This window comes from Monodon monoceros, unplaced genomic scaffold (assembly GCF_005190385.1).
Source record: "Monodon monoceros isolate NGI ecotype Baffin Bay Population unplaced genomic scaffold, NGI_Narwhal_1 Super_Scaffold_12, whole genome shotgun sequence".
Classification (NCBI taxonomy): Eukaryota; Metazoa; Chordata; class Mammalia; order Artiodactyla; family Monodontidae; genus Monodon; species Monodon monoceros.
Window position 1 is genome coordinate 53,667,841 of NW_021703768.1, and position 18,093 is coordinate 53,685,933.

At 40.5% G+C, this 18,093-nt stretch overlaps 1 protein-coding gene across 3 annotated transcripts in view; it reads left to right on the forward strand.

Annotated features, from left to right (window-relative positions):
* The window catches only part of MAST4 (microtubule associated serine/threonine kinase family member 4), a 568,502-nt gene that overhangs the window by 295,241 nt on the left and 255,168 nt on the right, over nucleotides 1-18,093 (forward strand). For all 3 annotated transcript variants that reach the window (XM_029218029.1, XM_029218025.1, XM_029218027.1), the window contains one exon: nucleotides 9,474-9,505. In XM_029218029.1, coding sequence (XP_029073862.1) covers nucleotides 9,474-9,505 — 32 coding nt within the window. The remainder of the gene's footprint in view (nucleotides 1-9,473; nucleotides 9,506-18,093) is intronic.

Below are 18,093 nucleotides of genomic sequence, written 5' to 3' on the forward strand. Positions count from 1 at the left end.
CTGACATCTAGGGTGCTGGTGTGTTCAGGAGCTGTGCTGCATGCAGGATGTGCGTTCTCAGTCGTCTTCTCAACACCTTATGGCATCGATTGTAATATCCTCATTTTATAACTTAGAAGACTAAGTCTTAGAGAAGTTAAAGAGATTTTTCAAGGACATTTTCCAGCGTTGACTTACATTAGAATATAGGTATATCTGACTCTAGATCCTATTCATTTCATCACTATGAAGTATACAATGGGCTTAAATAAGTATTTTTGTTTAGCATAAAGTTTGGCTGATCTTATATGCATTTTCTTGTTTTGCTTCCTTTGTTGCAAAGGACTGTGGCTCCTCTCATTTGATCAAAAGTGACACACTTTTGCTTGAAAGAGACAGTATTTTGTTCTTTAAGAAGAAAATGAAGACATAAAATACCGTATGACTGTGGGCTGGAAGCTCCTAATCTTGAGGAAATAAATGCACCTCGTTTAGTATATAGTAAGCTCTCAATAAACTGGAGATGTTATTAACATTAAATACTAGTTATTACTCAGCAAACCCTGCAGAGAAACATGGAGACTTAGGAGGCAGATTTCCCTTATATAATACTGAATTGGAAGGCAGGATATATATATATATATATATATATATATATATATATATATATATATATATAAGATTCCCAAGCTTGATTTTTTGATGTCAAGGGTGTAGTTAGGAAGCATCAAAACCCCTAGTAATTGGCTGGAAAGGAAGCTTGTTTCATTTGCTCATTGACTTGGGGTTAACTGATGATTTGACTTGATATGCTTTTTCTACTTAAAAAGGTCGGTGTTAAAAGTAATGTGTTTGCAAGGCTTTGCTTCAAATAAAACCAGAGTCTATAAAAATAATTTAAGTGGGAAATTTGCTTAGAAAGAGCTGCAAAGCTGTGTTGTAACATTCCTTTCTAAGAGTAATTGCCAGTGTGTTATCAGCTATGAATGCAACTTGATAGCCTACCTGAGGGGAGTCTGTGGTACAGATACACCAAATCTTACTTGGTGATGAAAAATAATTAAACTGCTCTGCACTCAGGCTGCTGCAGATTCAAAGACAAGCTAAGCCATTTACCAGCTCTGTGACCTTGTGTTGCTACTTAACTGGCCTGTGCCTCAGTTCTGTCAAACGGAAATAATAGTGAAAATTAAGATAATGTACATCACCATGCAGTAAACATTAGGGACTGTTACTAGATGGGTGAAGGCAGATGGGCTTAGTGAAGAAAAACAGTTCCCACCAATTGTGTAAAAATTTTAAAGTGGAGGAGGGGTTTGTGATGAATGATATTTAACTTTCATGCAAGAAAGACCTGCGATGCCCACCTTTGCTCTTATCTTACTTTGCAAATCTATCCCACATTCCCTGCCATCTGGGACTCTCTGGTCTAAATTAAATGGTTTCGCCATTCCCTTATCCACATTCAGATTTCCATTATTTAACTTTTGGATGGCCCTCTTCCCTAATCTCTGGATGGAGCCCTGCCCTTAGCTCCTAATGTTCTAAACCTTCCCAAGAGTTAAGCATTTCTTTTCAACTCCGGTAGATCCTATACACACGCTTCTCTCTTGAATTTGCCCCTCCCCTCTTTCCCCACTACCTCTTTCTTAGTCCTGGCACTGGGCTATGCTTCCTGGGCAATTGAATAAGCCTCTGAGTTAATTTCCCGTGTGTCTTCCATAAGCCATTTGACACCCTCATACCAGAGTGATCCTTTTTGACGTGTAAGTTTGACCATCTTATTCTCCTATTTAAAATGTTCCGTGAGCTCCCCATTGCCTATGGGATAAAGACAGACTCTTCCAAAACCCTTCTATGATTTGCCTTGTCCCTGCCTCTGTTCTCATGTCCTGTTGGTTTTTTCTTTCTACCCTCAGTTCCGGCCATTCCAAGTTTACTAAGAGCTGTGTACTGTTTCCCTCCGCCGTACTTTGCAGCATCCGTTCCCTCTTCTGGAATGCCCCTTTCCTCACCCACTCCTGAGGCTGCCTAGCCAACTCCCAGTGGCCGTGCAAGAAAGACCAGGCTTAAGTATTGCATCACTTGGGAATATTTGAATTGTAAGGAACAGAAACCACAGGTTAAACTGGTTTAAACAATAAAGGGACTCGATTGACTCACGTAACTGAGAAATCCAGGTATAAGCAAGACTAGATCCATTGTTTCAAAGACATCACCCAAGACCCAGTTTCTACCTGTCTTTCTTTTCTGTCACCTTCTACCCTGCGGCTGTCATTAGCTTCTTGGGGTTAATGATCCTCCTTTCCTGTTAACTCTCTTGGAAAAAGGAAGGCATTCTTTCCCAGGAGCCTGGAGCAAACATTGTTTTGCATCTTGTTTTCCCAGATTGAATCAGATGCCATCTCTGAACCAATTACTTTGGCTCGGACAATGAACTTTGTCATTAGCTTAATTTAACCCGAGCTAAGCCTGGAGGTTGAGAATAGCTCAGTTCCACCAGATTTTGTTATCATGAATAATGGGGAATATCACTGGGCAAGAAACAATCCTGACTCTCCTTAAAGAAAACTGATCGCCCCCTCCCTTGGTACTATTGAAAAAAACCGCTATTCCAGGCCTTTCCACACTATAGAAAAAGCAAGCCAAGTCCTTTATGCCCAGTGCCTGGCATAGCACTTGCCTCAGCAGCCTTTACTAAAAAGTGTGCAATTGGATAAAAGAACCCCATTTTGCTTGCTTTAATCCCCACGTGTGCCCCTTGTTTTCACCTTTGGCAGAAGATTTTGTCTTCTCGGTTTCTGAAATTACGGAACTCCAAGTAAATTGCTTCAGTTTTCCTTTGTTCTTCTTTAAAAGGTACCTGTTTTTACTTGTACTTTTCTCCCTCTTTAGAGGAAAAGCTGCCCTCCTTTTTTTTTTTCTTAAATTAAAGCCAACCCTCTGTGCTCATGTCCTCATTCAGACTCCCCTCCCTGTCGTTCACAACACCACTCTGGCCTGCTCTCCAGCACTTTCACATTGGAGTGCAGGGGGAAAATTGGGGTTGGGTGTCGTAGGTTCGCGTTTTGCTTCCACCGTCTCCTGGCTTTGCGATCCTGGGCAATTGCTCATCTCTGGGCTTTCCATGGGAAGGCTGGCGTGTCCTGCCAAACAGCCAGGTGAGTTTGTTAAGAAATTCATAGACTCCATTTCGGATAGGATTTTATAAAACTCAAAGAGCTAGACACCCATATTGTGACTGAGAAACTCTGTGTATGGAAAGGGCCTGTGAGGCGAATGCCTAGTCTTGGGGACGATGGCCATTGATTTGAATTCACAGGAGAAAAAGCCAACCCAGAAAGAAAGGAAGGCAGTAACTACTTCTGTTTTTTCGGAGAAAGTGAGTATGCGGTTGCGATAGAGTAAAATTTACATGAAAACGCAGCAAGGATTTTGTGTGTGTACCTTTCATGGTTTATTTTGTTGAACTTTACTACCACAGGTAAATATGTTAAAGTGCACTGTGGTTATAGACACAGAAACAGAATGAAATAAAACCTGCAAGAAAGGAGGGGTCCTTTAGGGCTCTCCACCCATCTCACATTCCCACTGAGTGGTATTTTACAGGATGAACAGTTTGAATGTCCAAGCATCTCTGTAGAGGTCTACCTACTGCTTCTCCAGCTTCATTCTACAGATTTTTATGCACAGAGCTATGTACTGTATGGGCAATTCACTGGATTTTTCAAGAGGTTTGAACATAAGCCCCTTTTGTGTGCAGCTGTGTTTCAGAACCAAGCCTGGTTCTGTAAGATCTGGTTCTGTGGTGTGAACTTTTCTGTCCTCTGCTTCTGCCTTCACAAGTAACTCAGAAATGGAGGCCAGAAAAATGGGGCCAAAAACATCCCTTTAAAAGAGCCAATCCCTTGCTGAGCCTATACCCCTAGCTAAATTTACACCCCATCAAGTAGGGAGAGTTCCATTTGGGGTACCCTTCCTTGCCCTACAGTGCTTCCCACTTGGAAAGGAAATAACAAAAAACCCTAAAACTTCACTACTCTGATGACAGCTAGAAAAGTAGTATTCCATAAAGAAAAAAATCCAAAGGCAAACTAATAGGCCTTAAGGGTACTTAAAAGTACCAGCCGCCACAAAACAACGTATACACACAACTCCCTCTCCATCTCCAGGGTGGTGTTCAGACATCGGTATTTGTAAAAGCTCCCTGGGTGACACTGATGTGTAGCCGGACTGCATTCAGAACCACTGCTTGAGCTGAATTATCTCATCCCCTTTTATTTTCTCTCCCCTGTTAACATTTATTCATTCAAATTATACTGCATAATCCTGCACCTGGTGATATCTCTTTTGCTGTGTGTGTTTCCCCAAGTAGCTTTTAAATCTGTCTTATTTTATTTCCTCCTTACGTGTCCCTAACGGTGCCCAATACACTGCTTCCCGCATCTCAGCTCTTTGCAGAAACTCAGGCGTGATCACGCTGGCTGACACCTGGCAGTAATGGGACTCTCGTGGGGAGTGGGGACCTGCCAGAGTGCTGAGGGGAAGGTGCTGGGACAGTGGAGAGGTCCTTCCTGGAGGCTGAGGCCCAGTTGAGCCTTGAGCAGCAGAGGTGTCCTAACGGGCCGTTCCCCAGATGTGGTCATGTTCTCTGGGGGTTAATTTCCTAGTTCCCGCCCATTTTCTGACCTTGTCTGTGCAACAGTCCCGTCACCTGTGTGAGAGCTGGTGTCTACCCAGTAGTAGTTTTACTTGCTAGCCTCATTCAGTTTGTGTTGTTTGAAGAACCCAGGGTCTGCATAGTTCAGCACATCATTTAACAGGGCGTAGCGTGTAGCAGAATTCTCCCTGCTTGTAGATTTTAAGTGGTCCTGTATATATACATATAGGTATATGTGCCACTTCTTTTTCTGTTCTCTCTTCTCCTGTCACTTCCAGCACACGGTTTTATGTACCATCTTATACAATAATGAGTTCAAAGTCTATTTTCAGCCCCGACCTCTCTCCTGAACCCAGGTTCGTTTGTCCAACCACCTGCTTGGAAATTTTTCTTTGGATTTCTTACAGACATCTTGGATGTGATGTATCCAGATAGGACCGTTCTTCCCTCAAACTCCCCCTGCACAGGCCAAGAACTTTTACTCTTTCTGGCTTTCTCTTCCATCTTCCACATCCAGTTCTTTTGTATATTCTGTAAAAACATATCTCAAACCTGACTGCTTCTCAACATCTTCACTGATGGTCCTAGTCACAAGCTTCTCTCACTTAGATTATTTCTATAATCTTCTAAAATACTGGGTTAAATATGGCCTTAAAATAAGCATAGAATATTTCGATATTTATTCATACATTCCATGCCCTAGCCTACACACACACACACACACACACACACACACACACACACACACACGTCTTTCTTTCTCCTTAGCTCTCTCTTTCTTTTTAGAGAACTTAAAAAAAAAAATTGAAATCATTTTAGATTTATAGAAAAGTTGAAGACAGTTGAATCTCTGCATACCCTTCCACCAATTTCCCCTAATGTTAACATCTTAATGTAACCTTAATACATTTGTCAAAATTATGAAATTGACATTAGTACATTACTATTAACTAAACACTTTATTTGGATATCACCAGGTTTTCCACTACTGTCCTTTTTATGGTTCAGAATCCAGTCTATGATCCTACATTGCATTTTGTCATCGTTCTCCTGAGTCTTCTCTGACCTGTGACAGTTTCTCAGTTGTTCCTTGTTTTTCACAACCCTGACAGTTGTTCTGTAGAATGTTCTGTAGAATGATCCTCAGTTTGGTTTTCCCTGGTACTTTTTCCAGGATGAGACTGGAGTTAAGGATTTTTAGGGAGAATGCCACAGTGGTGAAGTCTCTTCTCATGACATCGTATCAGGGGCACATGGTATCTATGATTATTGTTGGTAACGTTAATGTTGGTTGGTTCAGACGGTGTCTGTCAGGTTTCTCCACTGAAAAGTTGCTACTTTTCCTTTTCCCTCCTCTTTCTTTGGAAGGGAGTCACTAAGTCCAGCCCACTCTCCAGAGGAAGAGAATTAAGCCCCACCTGTTGAAGGAGGGGATATTTTATTTGTAATATAATATTTGTAATATGATATAAGATCTCCTTTCTCTTTTAAATCATAAAGTGGCCCATCAGTTAAAAAGAATAGTTCAAAGATTTCTTAAATACATGTGGCATGTGTTGCCATGTTGTTGTATAACTATTAAATATGTATTAAATAGTATATATTGTTTAAATTGCCATTGTGGAAATTGCTTGTACATGTTAAACATTGCAGCAATTTCTCAATTGCCTTTATGAACGAGACAAGTTATCTTCTCCTTTTGAGGCCAAGGCTGGCTGAGGAAAGGGGCAGGATCATTTGTTATGCTTTCTTTTCTTCCCAGACTCCCAGAAATTCTCTTTCAGTACTTGAGGAATCTGTGTGTTCTCAGTCTTATCAAGAGATCACAAGAAGGGAAACAGAGTTCTTCGATTAACTTTGTCTTTATTTTCAAACGCACGTATTTGCTAGTCAGCATTTTTAGAAAGGGGGGCAAAGGAGATCATATTTTCAAGCAAGTAATGATACACAGCAATTCTGAAAAATATTAGATGTCACTGAAAAATCAATATCAATGAAAATAATTTTAAAATTTTAATATTCTTAAATACACTCATGCATTTCTTTAACCTGTGATGATTAATAATCACATAGATTTCAGTTCAGATGGACGCTTCTTGCCCTTTTTTCTCTCTCTGCCCCCTTCCCTTCTCTATTCTTAATCTGATGCTAATTTTTCACACATGCTCCAAATATACTAAGCACAAGCTTTGGTTTATGGCCGGAACCAATACCACATGTCTTATCTAATTATGTAAGTATGGTTGAGTGACCTGATCCTGACATTAAGAGAATAAGGACACACACGCACAGTACCACTAGGATTGGGGCAGTAAGTGCCTTGATATTGCTCATTTGCGTCCAGCCCGTGCAGTTTGACCAGTGGATGGTCCCTCCCCATGCAGCAGGACAGCAGCCCCTCCTGGCTCTGTCTGCAATCGCTTAGCCCTCTTGGGATTTGCAGGCTTTTGCAGCCACTGTTCACAAGGTCTTGGCCACAGCACATTCATTTCTCTCACTTTATTACCATCGCATCTGATTCCAATTTGCTAGCAAATTGAGTTTCCAGTTCCAAGCCTGACATTCAAGCCGTCAGGTGGATTAGCTCCTCAGCCTGGTTAGCACAGACCCTGCAGGTCATTGACAGTGGCCTATTAAATGTCCTGGAACCTCGGCCGCCGTCCCGGGGAGCAGCAGTGCGGGGTTACCCACTGTGACCTTTCTTCTTGTTTAGAACTCATAATTCTAGACCTGTTGGAAGGGCTTTCTGATTAAAAACAGAGTCGGTTTTCATCCCTTATCTTGCCGTTTCAGCAGTTTCTTCTCATAGCAAAGCAGCCAGCTTACAGTCGGGTCATTTGGTGGAATATGATTGATTGAACTGTTTGGGGATCATTTATTTGGCCCTTCTCCTCTTGTATCTTCTGAGTGATCTGTTTGCGTCCAGAACTGAAACAACATCTGACTTATTTTTTTCTGTTTTTAATGATAGCACCTCAGGTACGCCTCCTTTTCTTTTAATACTGCTGTCAGATGAACTTACTAAACAGCAGTACTTACTTATTTAATTAAGCTCTAGGCCTTTTGCTATGTAGTGGGTCTCAGTAATTTCTTTTTTTTTATTGACGTTTATTTGATTTATAATGGTGTGTTAGTTTTAGGTGTACAGCACAGTGATTCAGTTATATATATGTATTCCTTTTCAGATCAGTAATTTCTTTTTAAAAGAAACCCTCTGGTGAATGATTACTTCTAGGCAGTTCTCCTTTTTTCTTTTTTTAACCTGAATACAAACAGATTTCTCAGTGCTTGTCATAACCCAAGACACACGTAGAGACAATTACTCATTGGTGTTCTATTTACATTTCAGTTCCCAAGGAAAACTGTCTTGGTCAAAGACTTTACTCTTCTTTTTAGAGGCTTTAGTAAATAAAGGTATATTTATGTTTCAGAATCAGGGAGCCAACTTCACAAACGCTGTAATTTCTTGGGGCTAATGAAGGATTAAAGAAAAACTCTAAACAAAACAAAACAAAAGCATTTCACCACTGAACCCTGCAGTCCGTGAAAAGAAAATGGTTAGCTGTTGGGAGAAGGAAGAAAATACTCTGTCCCTAAAATTGTTTTTTTTTTTTTCTTGCAATTAAACAGTGATCTGATTATTATAACTCTGTATCAAAATATATTTTCCAGTTAATAAGTGAGTAAAGTAATAACTTTGGATAAGTTCTATTTAAGGCAGGATCCTCCTCTGGGCTGCTGCTCTTAAGTCCATTTTTTGTAAGCTGTGATGGAGCAAATTGCATGGTTTAGAAGTAAGATGTGAGGCCACAGGCCATGACAAACATTTAAGGATCCAATAAAAATAGGGAACAGGAAAGGTGAGTTTGAAGCTGAAGGGGAAGCACCTTTCAAAAAATGATGCTTGAGCTCCTGGCAGGCAAAAAAATAAATGAAAATTATGGGAAGGAAAGCCCAAATTTAGTCAAGGCTTTCAAAGTTTGAGTTAAAATAGCCAGGTGACTCATTACTTCCTATTCTTTAATTATTGTCATCAAGTAATCATTCTCGAGTGCCCAGGCTTCTGAAAGCTTCATTAGTGGGTGGAGGTATTTCTGTATCCCTTTTTGTTTGTTTGTTTGCTGGGTTATTTTGTTTTATTTTCCCATAGATTCTCTCTAGAAAGGTAGATAATGATCTTAATTTGAGATAAGTGTAAGAGCATCCTTTGAAACTATAAAGCACTATATTCATTGTTGTTGCTGTCTGGTTACCTTTTTAGAAGTTCGTTAACCTACTTTTAAATGTCCTTAATCATAAGTCACATTTGTTTTAAGAAATAATACCAGAAGGAAAACTTTTGCTCTATTTCTTTTTTAAATTATAATCTTTGGTAGACATAATGTTTTGCATGAGTTTATTTCTGTTGGAGGCAAATAGTCTGATTTCACTACCCTTTTCATTTCACCTTTCACTTAATTATAATTCTGCAAAATTTCTCCTCCTCCTTCTGTTTCCTTTTTGGATAAGTTCTCTGGTTGCTCAGATTTCCCTTACCCTCAATTATAGGGTCACGTAGCTCAACTCAGTATTTGACTGTCATTGCTTTGGGAGGATTGATGTCTTTTCTGCTCTGGAATTTAGGGAAACAGGGTTTGTACATCAAATACAGTGTATAAAGGGAACAATGTCAGAAGGGATCCAGCATAAAATAATTACACTAAAATCTTTTCAGTATAGAAAATGCCAAATAAAGCATAATAAGGATGATACATTTTATGTTACCTGTTTGGTGTCCTAGTAGTCTAAGGTTAATGTAGCATCTCACATACATGTTTCGTTTTTTCTTTTGCAGAAGGAGCTGAGTCTCCCCAGAAGAGGAAGTCTGTAAGTAGAATAATTTCTTTATTGAGTCATTTGTATTCTGGGATACAGTTTGTAATGTCATTATTCTCTGACTTGTTAGATTTTCAATGGCAATCAGAAGATTAATGATAATCAACTGAATTAAGAAAACACAAAGCTTTGCATTTATTTATAAATGTCAAATATTAATGATTACAAGATAAGTTGAAGAAAGTTTCCAGGGTTCCTTATGGGCATTGTAAGCCAAAATGCATATTTATTCCTGGGATAATCTTTTTTTTTTTTTTTTAAATTTTACTTTATTTGCTTGTTTATTTTTATACAGCAGGTTATTCCTGGGAGAATCTTAAATTTAAAAATTCTGTTATGTTATCAAGCAAGAACATTATTTGGTCTGCAGATAGCTTAAAATGATCGGACTAAAGAATTAGTGCTTATCTACATGATCTGGAATTCAATGATCTTTATACTATGAATTTTATGCAGAGTAAATGATATACTTTTGCCTCTGGATTGATGAAGTCTTTGCATCAGCTAAACTTTCTATTAGATCTAGACCTTACTGCACTGATTCATGTAATGCTCTTACATTAAAATAGCAAATTTGTGAACATTGACTTGATTTCTTTATAGTATGTTTCCACCTTTTATATTTAAGGCTGATAATGTATTTGCATAAATCATAGTTTTTTGCATCAGCAAGTTGCAGAATGAAGTTAATTGCCTTTAATATTCTACTAAGGTAGATTTACTATCAACTAGTACTGTGTAAGGTCTGGTCTAGAAATATTTGGATTTGGTATCTGATTTATGCTGAATTTAGTGGATGGGGCAATGTCCTTTTAAAAAAAATAAGTCTAATATTTAAGATAAATTCATGCAAATCTCAACTTGGAGGATTAGAAACGTATGTGGTGACTGTTGTAAGAGTTCATTCTTTTGACTCAATTTTGGGAAATTTCAGTCTTTGTGTCTAGGAACCAAAACTTCGTGAACCATGAACATTTTATTGCTCTCCATTTTGGTCTGTACTTTTTTAGTTGCCAGGAGAACACTGGATCAGTATTCTTGGAGAATGTGCCTAAATAAATTTTCACTCGCTCCCAACTTACGTCTCTGGACACTACAGGTTAACGGCCTAATAGTTTAGCATCGGAAATGTCCTTAGAATCAAAAACTTCCATTCTCCTGCAGTATGATTAGGACTCTTTTGCCTAGACTTATAAAAGTTTGAACTTTTTGATATTTCCCAACATGATGAGAAATCAGAAACAAGAAAAACAGAAATATCTACATAAAATATCTTTGTAGACAAAAATCTCTTTTCCTTCATAATTTCGTATGCTTAAAGCATCTTAGGCTTGTCTTGTATACTTTATTTAAGAACTTTAGAACTTTAGTCAGAGCTTCCTTTTAGCCTTTATGATAAATGGTGCTTTTTTTTTTCCTGTTTAAGTTAGTATGTTTCCTATAAATTATTATTACAATAATGTTAGTTAGCAAAGTAGATTCCTTATACCTACTGAAGGGCCATATCTCCTTTTGCACTTGTGTAAGTCTCAATTCTGTTCATGTTAGCTGATAGCCATGAGTTGATGGGGGAAATACACGATAAGGAAAATATTTAAATTTCTCTGTTTGAGAGCATGGACTCTTTAATAAAAAAACCCAAAGTGATGATGGCATCCGTTTGTTTGGAGTACATGCTTTGAATACTTAGTAAGATAGAATTACATTTGAGCCAATTAAAATCCCCTCCTAATAAAAATCAGTTGCTCTATCAATCAGATGATGGGAATAAAAATCATATATATATATGTCAACATAAATCTACCTTTTTAAGTGAACTTTGGAAAACTTAATAATTGCAAGTAAAGCAAACAAGAAATAAACATGCTATTTTAAAATTTTCTATTAAATACAAGTATTCCCCAAAGAATTAATGACATGACATAGATGTTCTGGGATGTAATGCCACTCTGAGTTTCCAGTGACCACCACACAGGATGCCAGTCATTACTCTCCTCATGCAAGGTTCTTTTATGACTTTGAGAAAAAGAAAATACCTATAAGATAAATGCTCAAGTGATTTTAATACAAATCTGATGAAGAAGAGCACAGGTGTGTTTTTATTAGGTATGGGTGCTAGCCCGCATCATGGTACCTGATCATTAAACCTGTTAACACTTCCTCTGTTTATTTACTGCATAAATGCTTTCAAGTCTTTTATTACCTTCTCCCAGAAAGATTGAGGATTTGATCCTGCTCTTCTGTTGAGTTGTCTTTCCATGTCAACAGCAAGCAACTGTGCAATGTGATGTATTCCTCATTGTCTATGGTACCCGGCAATGCGACTGAACTTGTCAGAGGGGGTGTACCTTCAGAAAAGCTGTGCTCTTGGAAGAAGGCACCTGATTTTGTTATATCTGCCACTTTTAATGTGTATACCTTGAAGGATAATATTTTAAAAATGCACTTTCATCATTCAGACACATAGATTTATCAGATTTTTAAAAAATTTTAGTATTGTCTATAAAAAATTTTAAGTAAGCTTATAGACAATGTTTGTCTGGAATCATGTGATAAAAACATATTTGTTATATAAAGCATGTATATAGTATATAACAGTTAAAGCTTTTACAAATAAAAGAACACAGAAAATAGGCTTTTCTTTTTATTACTAATTGAAAAGGATAAAAAAGCAACCTATATTCTTTCTAGAAAAAACGTAATACAGATCCCCACTAATTTGTACTTTACGATCATTTTCTCAAGGACTAACTTGAAGTCTGTGTTTCACAGGTGTTTTAAAAGGTTGCAAAGACAATGATGTGACTTTTCTTTTTTTAATGGTGCAAAGGTCAGACAAGAGAGATCAAGGGAGCTTCTTTCTAGACCTGATGTTACTAAAAAACCAAGTGACCCCCGATCAGTTTTCCAGAGGCTCTTCCAGCCCTTTACCAACTTCAAGGTCCCAAATCCCATTTCTACTCTATCTCCCTGTATGGGTGGATTTTAGCTAGCTGTCTTCTCCTTACAAAGAGTAGCCATTTTCCCAGATTCTTCTAGCATGTTCTTGTCTTTCTCCTTGGAACAAAAGTTGCCATACTCTCTGCTCCCTTTCCTCTCAGCTACCTGTCAAAATCTGTATATCCTTTGAATAAATCATGATATAGTCATACAATGAAATACTGTACGGCGGGTAGGATGATTGAACTAAAGAAGATGCGTCCACAACTATAATTATAAAAAAACAAACAATGCTGAGCAAAAGCTAAAAGCAAATTCCAGATACAAGACAACATTTATGTTGTAAAATCTCTAACAGCGAATCTAAACTGTCCATATTTATTAAAAAGTTCCTAGTGCTGTGGGTCCCTTAACTAGTCTTTTGAACTTGGGTCCTAAAATGACATTTCTAAGTGGCAAAGCTCTCTGGGTGGTGTTTGTTTTCTGACAGGGAGAGTGGAAAAAGGGTAAAAGCCCAAGGTGTGAGCTAATGGATGGTTCAGAGCAAAACCAAGGTCCCCTTTAATTTTAAAAGACCCCCTCATGTTTTGTTAATTGCTCAAATAAACAGCTCTCTAGTACAGAGGGAGCTTCTTTTCTTCTCGGAATTCCCTGGAGAGAGGGGCAGGAAATTGGCTGGGACCAGCTCCCTTGCCTCCTCCAATGTTGATTTTTAATGATCTTTAAGACCCCCCCAAGCCCCCTGCACAGAGAAAGAAACTGCATTATCTCTTCTTAGCAAGTAAATTCTCCTTGCTACCCAAAATTAAAATAGCCTTTCTTCTACCTCTTTTAATTGTGAGCATGAGCGCATTGTTTCATGGAGCCCTGTAGTTCAGGGATCCGTAGGGCTATCTGCAGTTATCACTTTATTTTAGTAGAACAGTGACTGACACTTGGTCAGTTAGTTTCTTGGCTTTATGTTGGTTGGCCATACACATCTAGCAGCAGAAACCCAAAGCAGAAAGCAGCTCCTCCTGTGCACAGAAGGCCTGGAGAAGTATGTTTCTGCGTGCTGAGGAATTTCTGGGAGTATTGAAAGTATTAAAAGTAATTTAGGGGGCTTCCCTGGTGGCGCAGTGGTTGAGAGTCCGCCTGCCGATGCAGGGGACACGGGTTCGTGCCCCGGTCCGGGAAGATCCCACATGCCGCGGAGCGGCTGGGCCCGTGAGCCATGGCCGCTGAGCCTGCGCGTCCGGAGCCTGTGCTCCGCAACGGGAGAGGCTGCAACAGTGAGAGGCCCGCGTACCACAAAAAAAAAAAAAAAAAAAAAAGTAATTTAGGAGTCTTCTCGGTTTAATTTCAATTTCTCAACCTAGCAGCAATACTAGTGTTTAGCAACTATTTCTCTCCATAGAGCTTTGTCCCTTCTCCATTCCCCTTTTCCTTTTATCATTATTCTGAAATGGTTGGGGTCTAGTAGGGCTGGCCACGGACTAAGTAGGGTGAGGTGCTGCTGGTATACAATGGTTTCAGGTCTGCTAGGAGGTCCATCTTCCTCTCCACAAAGAAAACAGGCATCTTAAAACACACTTACCACAGTGCCAGACATCCATTCAGTTGGATCTGTAAGAACTGAAATTCATTCAGTTGGATATTAAAGGTCTTTTCTCCTCGGGGTCTCGCTGAAATGTACATACCTTTGGGCACGGTGTCCCTGAGCTGCATTTAGCACAGCAGAACATGAGTCATTAATGGGATGCTTCTGGTGGTCTGGCGACAGACAAGGAGAGCTGTTGTCAAGAACCATTTTGCCACACGGATAAGTTAACAAGTATATGAAAAAGGTGATAAACTTGTCTCACGTCTTTCCCATATTGTCTCTCTTGGGCAGGAGCAGGAAAGGGTGGGATGGAAGAATGGAGTGAGCCACAGAGGGAGAGAGTGTTGTCACAGTGCTTAGGATGACAGAGGCAGAGGACCCCGAGGGTCACTGGAAGCTTCTGGGTGGAGCGGGGCCTGCTGGACTCAGAAGACAGTTTGTCTCACTGTAATTAGATTGAACTGGGTGCACTGGATTAGGATATTTCTTAGGTTGAAATTCCTCATTTTGAGACGAGATAGGAAGCGACCTTCTGTGTAATTGGAGAGGCTCACGTGGATGTCATTGGCATCTGTAGGTGTGTGTATTTTTCAAAAAGAAGACGTATGTTCAGGCCAGTTGTATTTCAGCCAGAGCATGCTGCCTTGATGGGCTGTTTAGAAAAGCAGTTTGAGTAAAATGAGGTTATTTCTAGAATGCAAGGAGAGGCAATCACCTTGGTTTTACAACGGAGTCAAATTAGATTTACGAGATTTTCAGTAAGGTGAAGGTAACGTTTTCTGAAAGAGAGGGAAAGGGCTTAATTCAAGCAAAATAAAGGGCATGTAAACTGTATTTGGGTAAGTTTTAAAATAAATTTAGTTTTCTTCTTAGTACATTCTTCCCTCCTACCCCTACAAATATTGAAACAACAAGAATTCAGAATGCCTATCGTCGAAGCCAAATGGAAGTCCAGTGTCATTTTGAATGTTAGAAACCCAGCAGCAAAACGAAGAAAAAATTGAGTGTTGCATCTGAATTAGCATTTAAAGTGGCATGTTTATATAAAAACAGAATGGTGTAATATATCCTGAGAGTAAAGAGAGGATTTCAGACTGTGAAAGAATGTCAATTGCATTTATATATTCATCGAATAGCCAGTTTGGTATTTGGTATGTATTTGCAGCATCCTGTATCACGCCTGCATTCATCTTCTGTGAGGGGGCTGGGGGAGGAGACCGGGGAGATAGAAGCAATGTAGGATTGATCTTCTCACCTTGGAAAATTATTAGGAAGACCTTAGTTTTGCTCCGTGGGAGGGAGAGTCGGGTCACCTAGGGAGGTTTATCAAAATACGTGTGTGTGTGTGTGTGTGTGTGTATGTGCGCGCATTTCCAAACACACTTGGGAGCACAAATCAGAATCTGCGCGTATGTGCGTTGAGGGCAGAGGCAGGGGGAGCACCGAGGCTTGTGGACTTTCAGCCCATTCTCAGGGTGAATCTGAAATGCCACCCCTAGATGAGAACTGCTGTTCTCAGGAGAGCTTCAGAGTGTGTGTAATGGCAAAGCGGGCTCCTGGATGTCCAAAGGCATGAGGGTAAATTCTCTATTTCATATTTCTCAGAATGACTTTATAGCAAGCCTGAGTCAGACAGGAATTTGGAGACTTTTTCAGTGAACATCTTTTCAGCAAGCCTTGTGGAGGGTGGCCCACTGCAGCAGGTGGGTGCCTGCACTTTCTCACTAAAAGCCACCCTCTAAGGTCTGTTATTCAGTAGGCATTTCAGAGCCACACGGCCTGGGTTCAATCCTACCTCTGCTGTTTAACCAGCCTGTGACCTTCAGAAGGTTACTTAACCTCTATGTGTCTCTGTTTCCTCATCCATAAAAATATGTATGCAGGGCTTCCCTGGTGGCGCAGTGGTTGAGAGTCCGCCTGCCGATGCAGGCGACACGGGTTCGTGCCCCGGTCCGGGAAGATCCCACATGCTGCAGAGCGGCTGGGCCCGTGAGCCATGGCCGCTGAGCCTGCGCATCCAGAGCCTGTGCTCCGCAACCGGAGAGGCCACAACAGTGAGAGGCCCGCGTACTGGAAAAAAAAAAAAAAAAGTATGTATGCTATTCTATCCTGGAATGTTTTGAGGATTAAATTAGTTAATATCTGTAAAATGTTTATAACCGTGCCTGGCATGCAGTAAGCTCTATGTAAGTATTTTATTAAATAAAACGCAATGGGAATTAAGGCCCCCCTCCGACTTATTTTTGTCCGATAGCGTTAGGCAAAAGACTGCCAGTAGGCTGAGGAAGCTCCCTTAAAGCCAGATTATTTGAGTAGCATTTTCTGGGGTGGGGGGACAACTTTGTTTACCAGCCCTTCCATCAGGGGAGAGGTGTTACATAGGTTGGCTGACCCCCGTATCCTTGGGTAGATCTTTCCTGTGTCCCTCCACAGTCAACACTGGTATCAGGAGGTTTCTAGGTGTGTGAGGGAGACAGACCCCACACATGTTTGTATCATGAAGCTGAGAGGGAACTCCCTGTGCTCAGTGGCCCCTCTTCTAGAATAATCCATCACTAGAAACCTGCCCATCCTTCTCAACATAGTATATAGGTTACTTCTTGAAACTGTGTTTTGAGACAGACAGGTATTGAGGAAAATGAAGTGGGATATTATAGATGTCCACTTAGAAAAGTTTAATCCTGGGATTTCAGAGCTGGAAGAAACCTTAACAGAAAACTAATTTTAAATACCTTTGTTTGGTAAGTGAAGAACCAACAACTCGGAGGACTTGAGATTTGCTTGTGGTCAGACTGTTTCTTCACTGTGAACTGTGGCCACAGTTTAGGGGTCCCACCCACCAGCGAATGGAAAGCAAATTTTCCTTCTTCAGGGCAATACATTTGAGTTAGAAAAAGATAATGAGCAAGGGTGTGGTAGCGTTTTGTTCTATAAAGACATGAATTACAGAATCAACATCCACAGTATGGGTCATGTAAAGGGTAGACCTCACAGAGTACGCTTGACTTCACCCTGCTCGTCATGGTTTCTTTGAACATTTTGGAAAGCATGGCCTCAAACTCTTCTTAAGAGTTTACACTTAAAACTGCAACCAGAGGGAAAACCTTGTCACATACCAGCGCCACCAGGATACTGAGTTTACTCAGACTTGTAATGAGACTAGTGATGGCTGCACTGGTGGGTATGGCAGTCCCCACTGTGGTAACTGGCAGTCCCCAAAGGAGTCCATCGCCCAGTGAGACATGTGAGCAGGGCAGCTGAATTCTGTATTGTTCTCCTGACCCTGTTGTATAGCAAGTCGGGCTCTCTGAGGGGAACCGTCGAGGTGGGTTGTGGCTAGAAGATTTTGCCTATGTCTTGGTGTTCCTCCTTAGAATCTCTACTTTTTCCTCTGCCATTCTGACTCCTGAGAATTAGAATCCCCGCTCTTTGACTCTTTGTGGCAGCTGACTGTCAAACGTAAGTGACTGAGGGGAAAATATCCTAGGGTTTCCTTCTCTGTTTTTCGGCAGTAGAGGCCTCAACTTCTAAGAATTCTGGCAGGTCATTTCCTTCATCTGAATACACATGCCTTGTCTTTGAACATGTTGTTATATAAAGTCACCTCTTCTGGGATGAAGACGAGGATTAGGGCTTTTCCATGCTTCTGTGTTGGAACGTAAGACGTGCCCATAGAACATGCCGGCGCCCTACACCTCTCTTCCCAGTGGCCTCTGGACTCGGCTTCACCTCAGACATCGCCCGGGTATCTTTTGACTCATAGCATAAGGAAATTGTATGCAGATAGTTCCGTAAATACGATTGCATGAGAAGAAAATGTTTTATTAAGTATATTCTATGGGGTTTCCCTGGTGGCGCAGTGGTTGAGAGTCCACCTGCCGATGCAGGGGACACGGGTTCGTGCCCCGGTCCGGGAAGATCCCACGTGCCACGGAGCGGCTGGGCCCGTGAGCCATGGCCGCTGAGCCTCCGCGTCCGGAGTCTGTGCTCCGCGGCGGGAGAGGCCACAGCAGTGAGAGGCCCGCGTACCGCAAAAAAAAAAAAAAAAAAAAAAAAA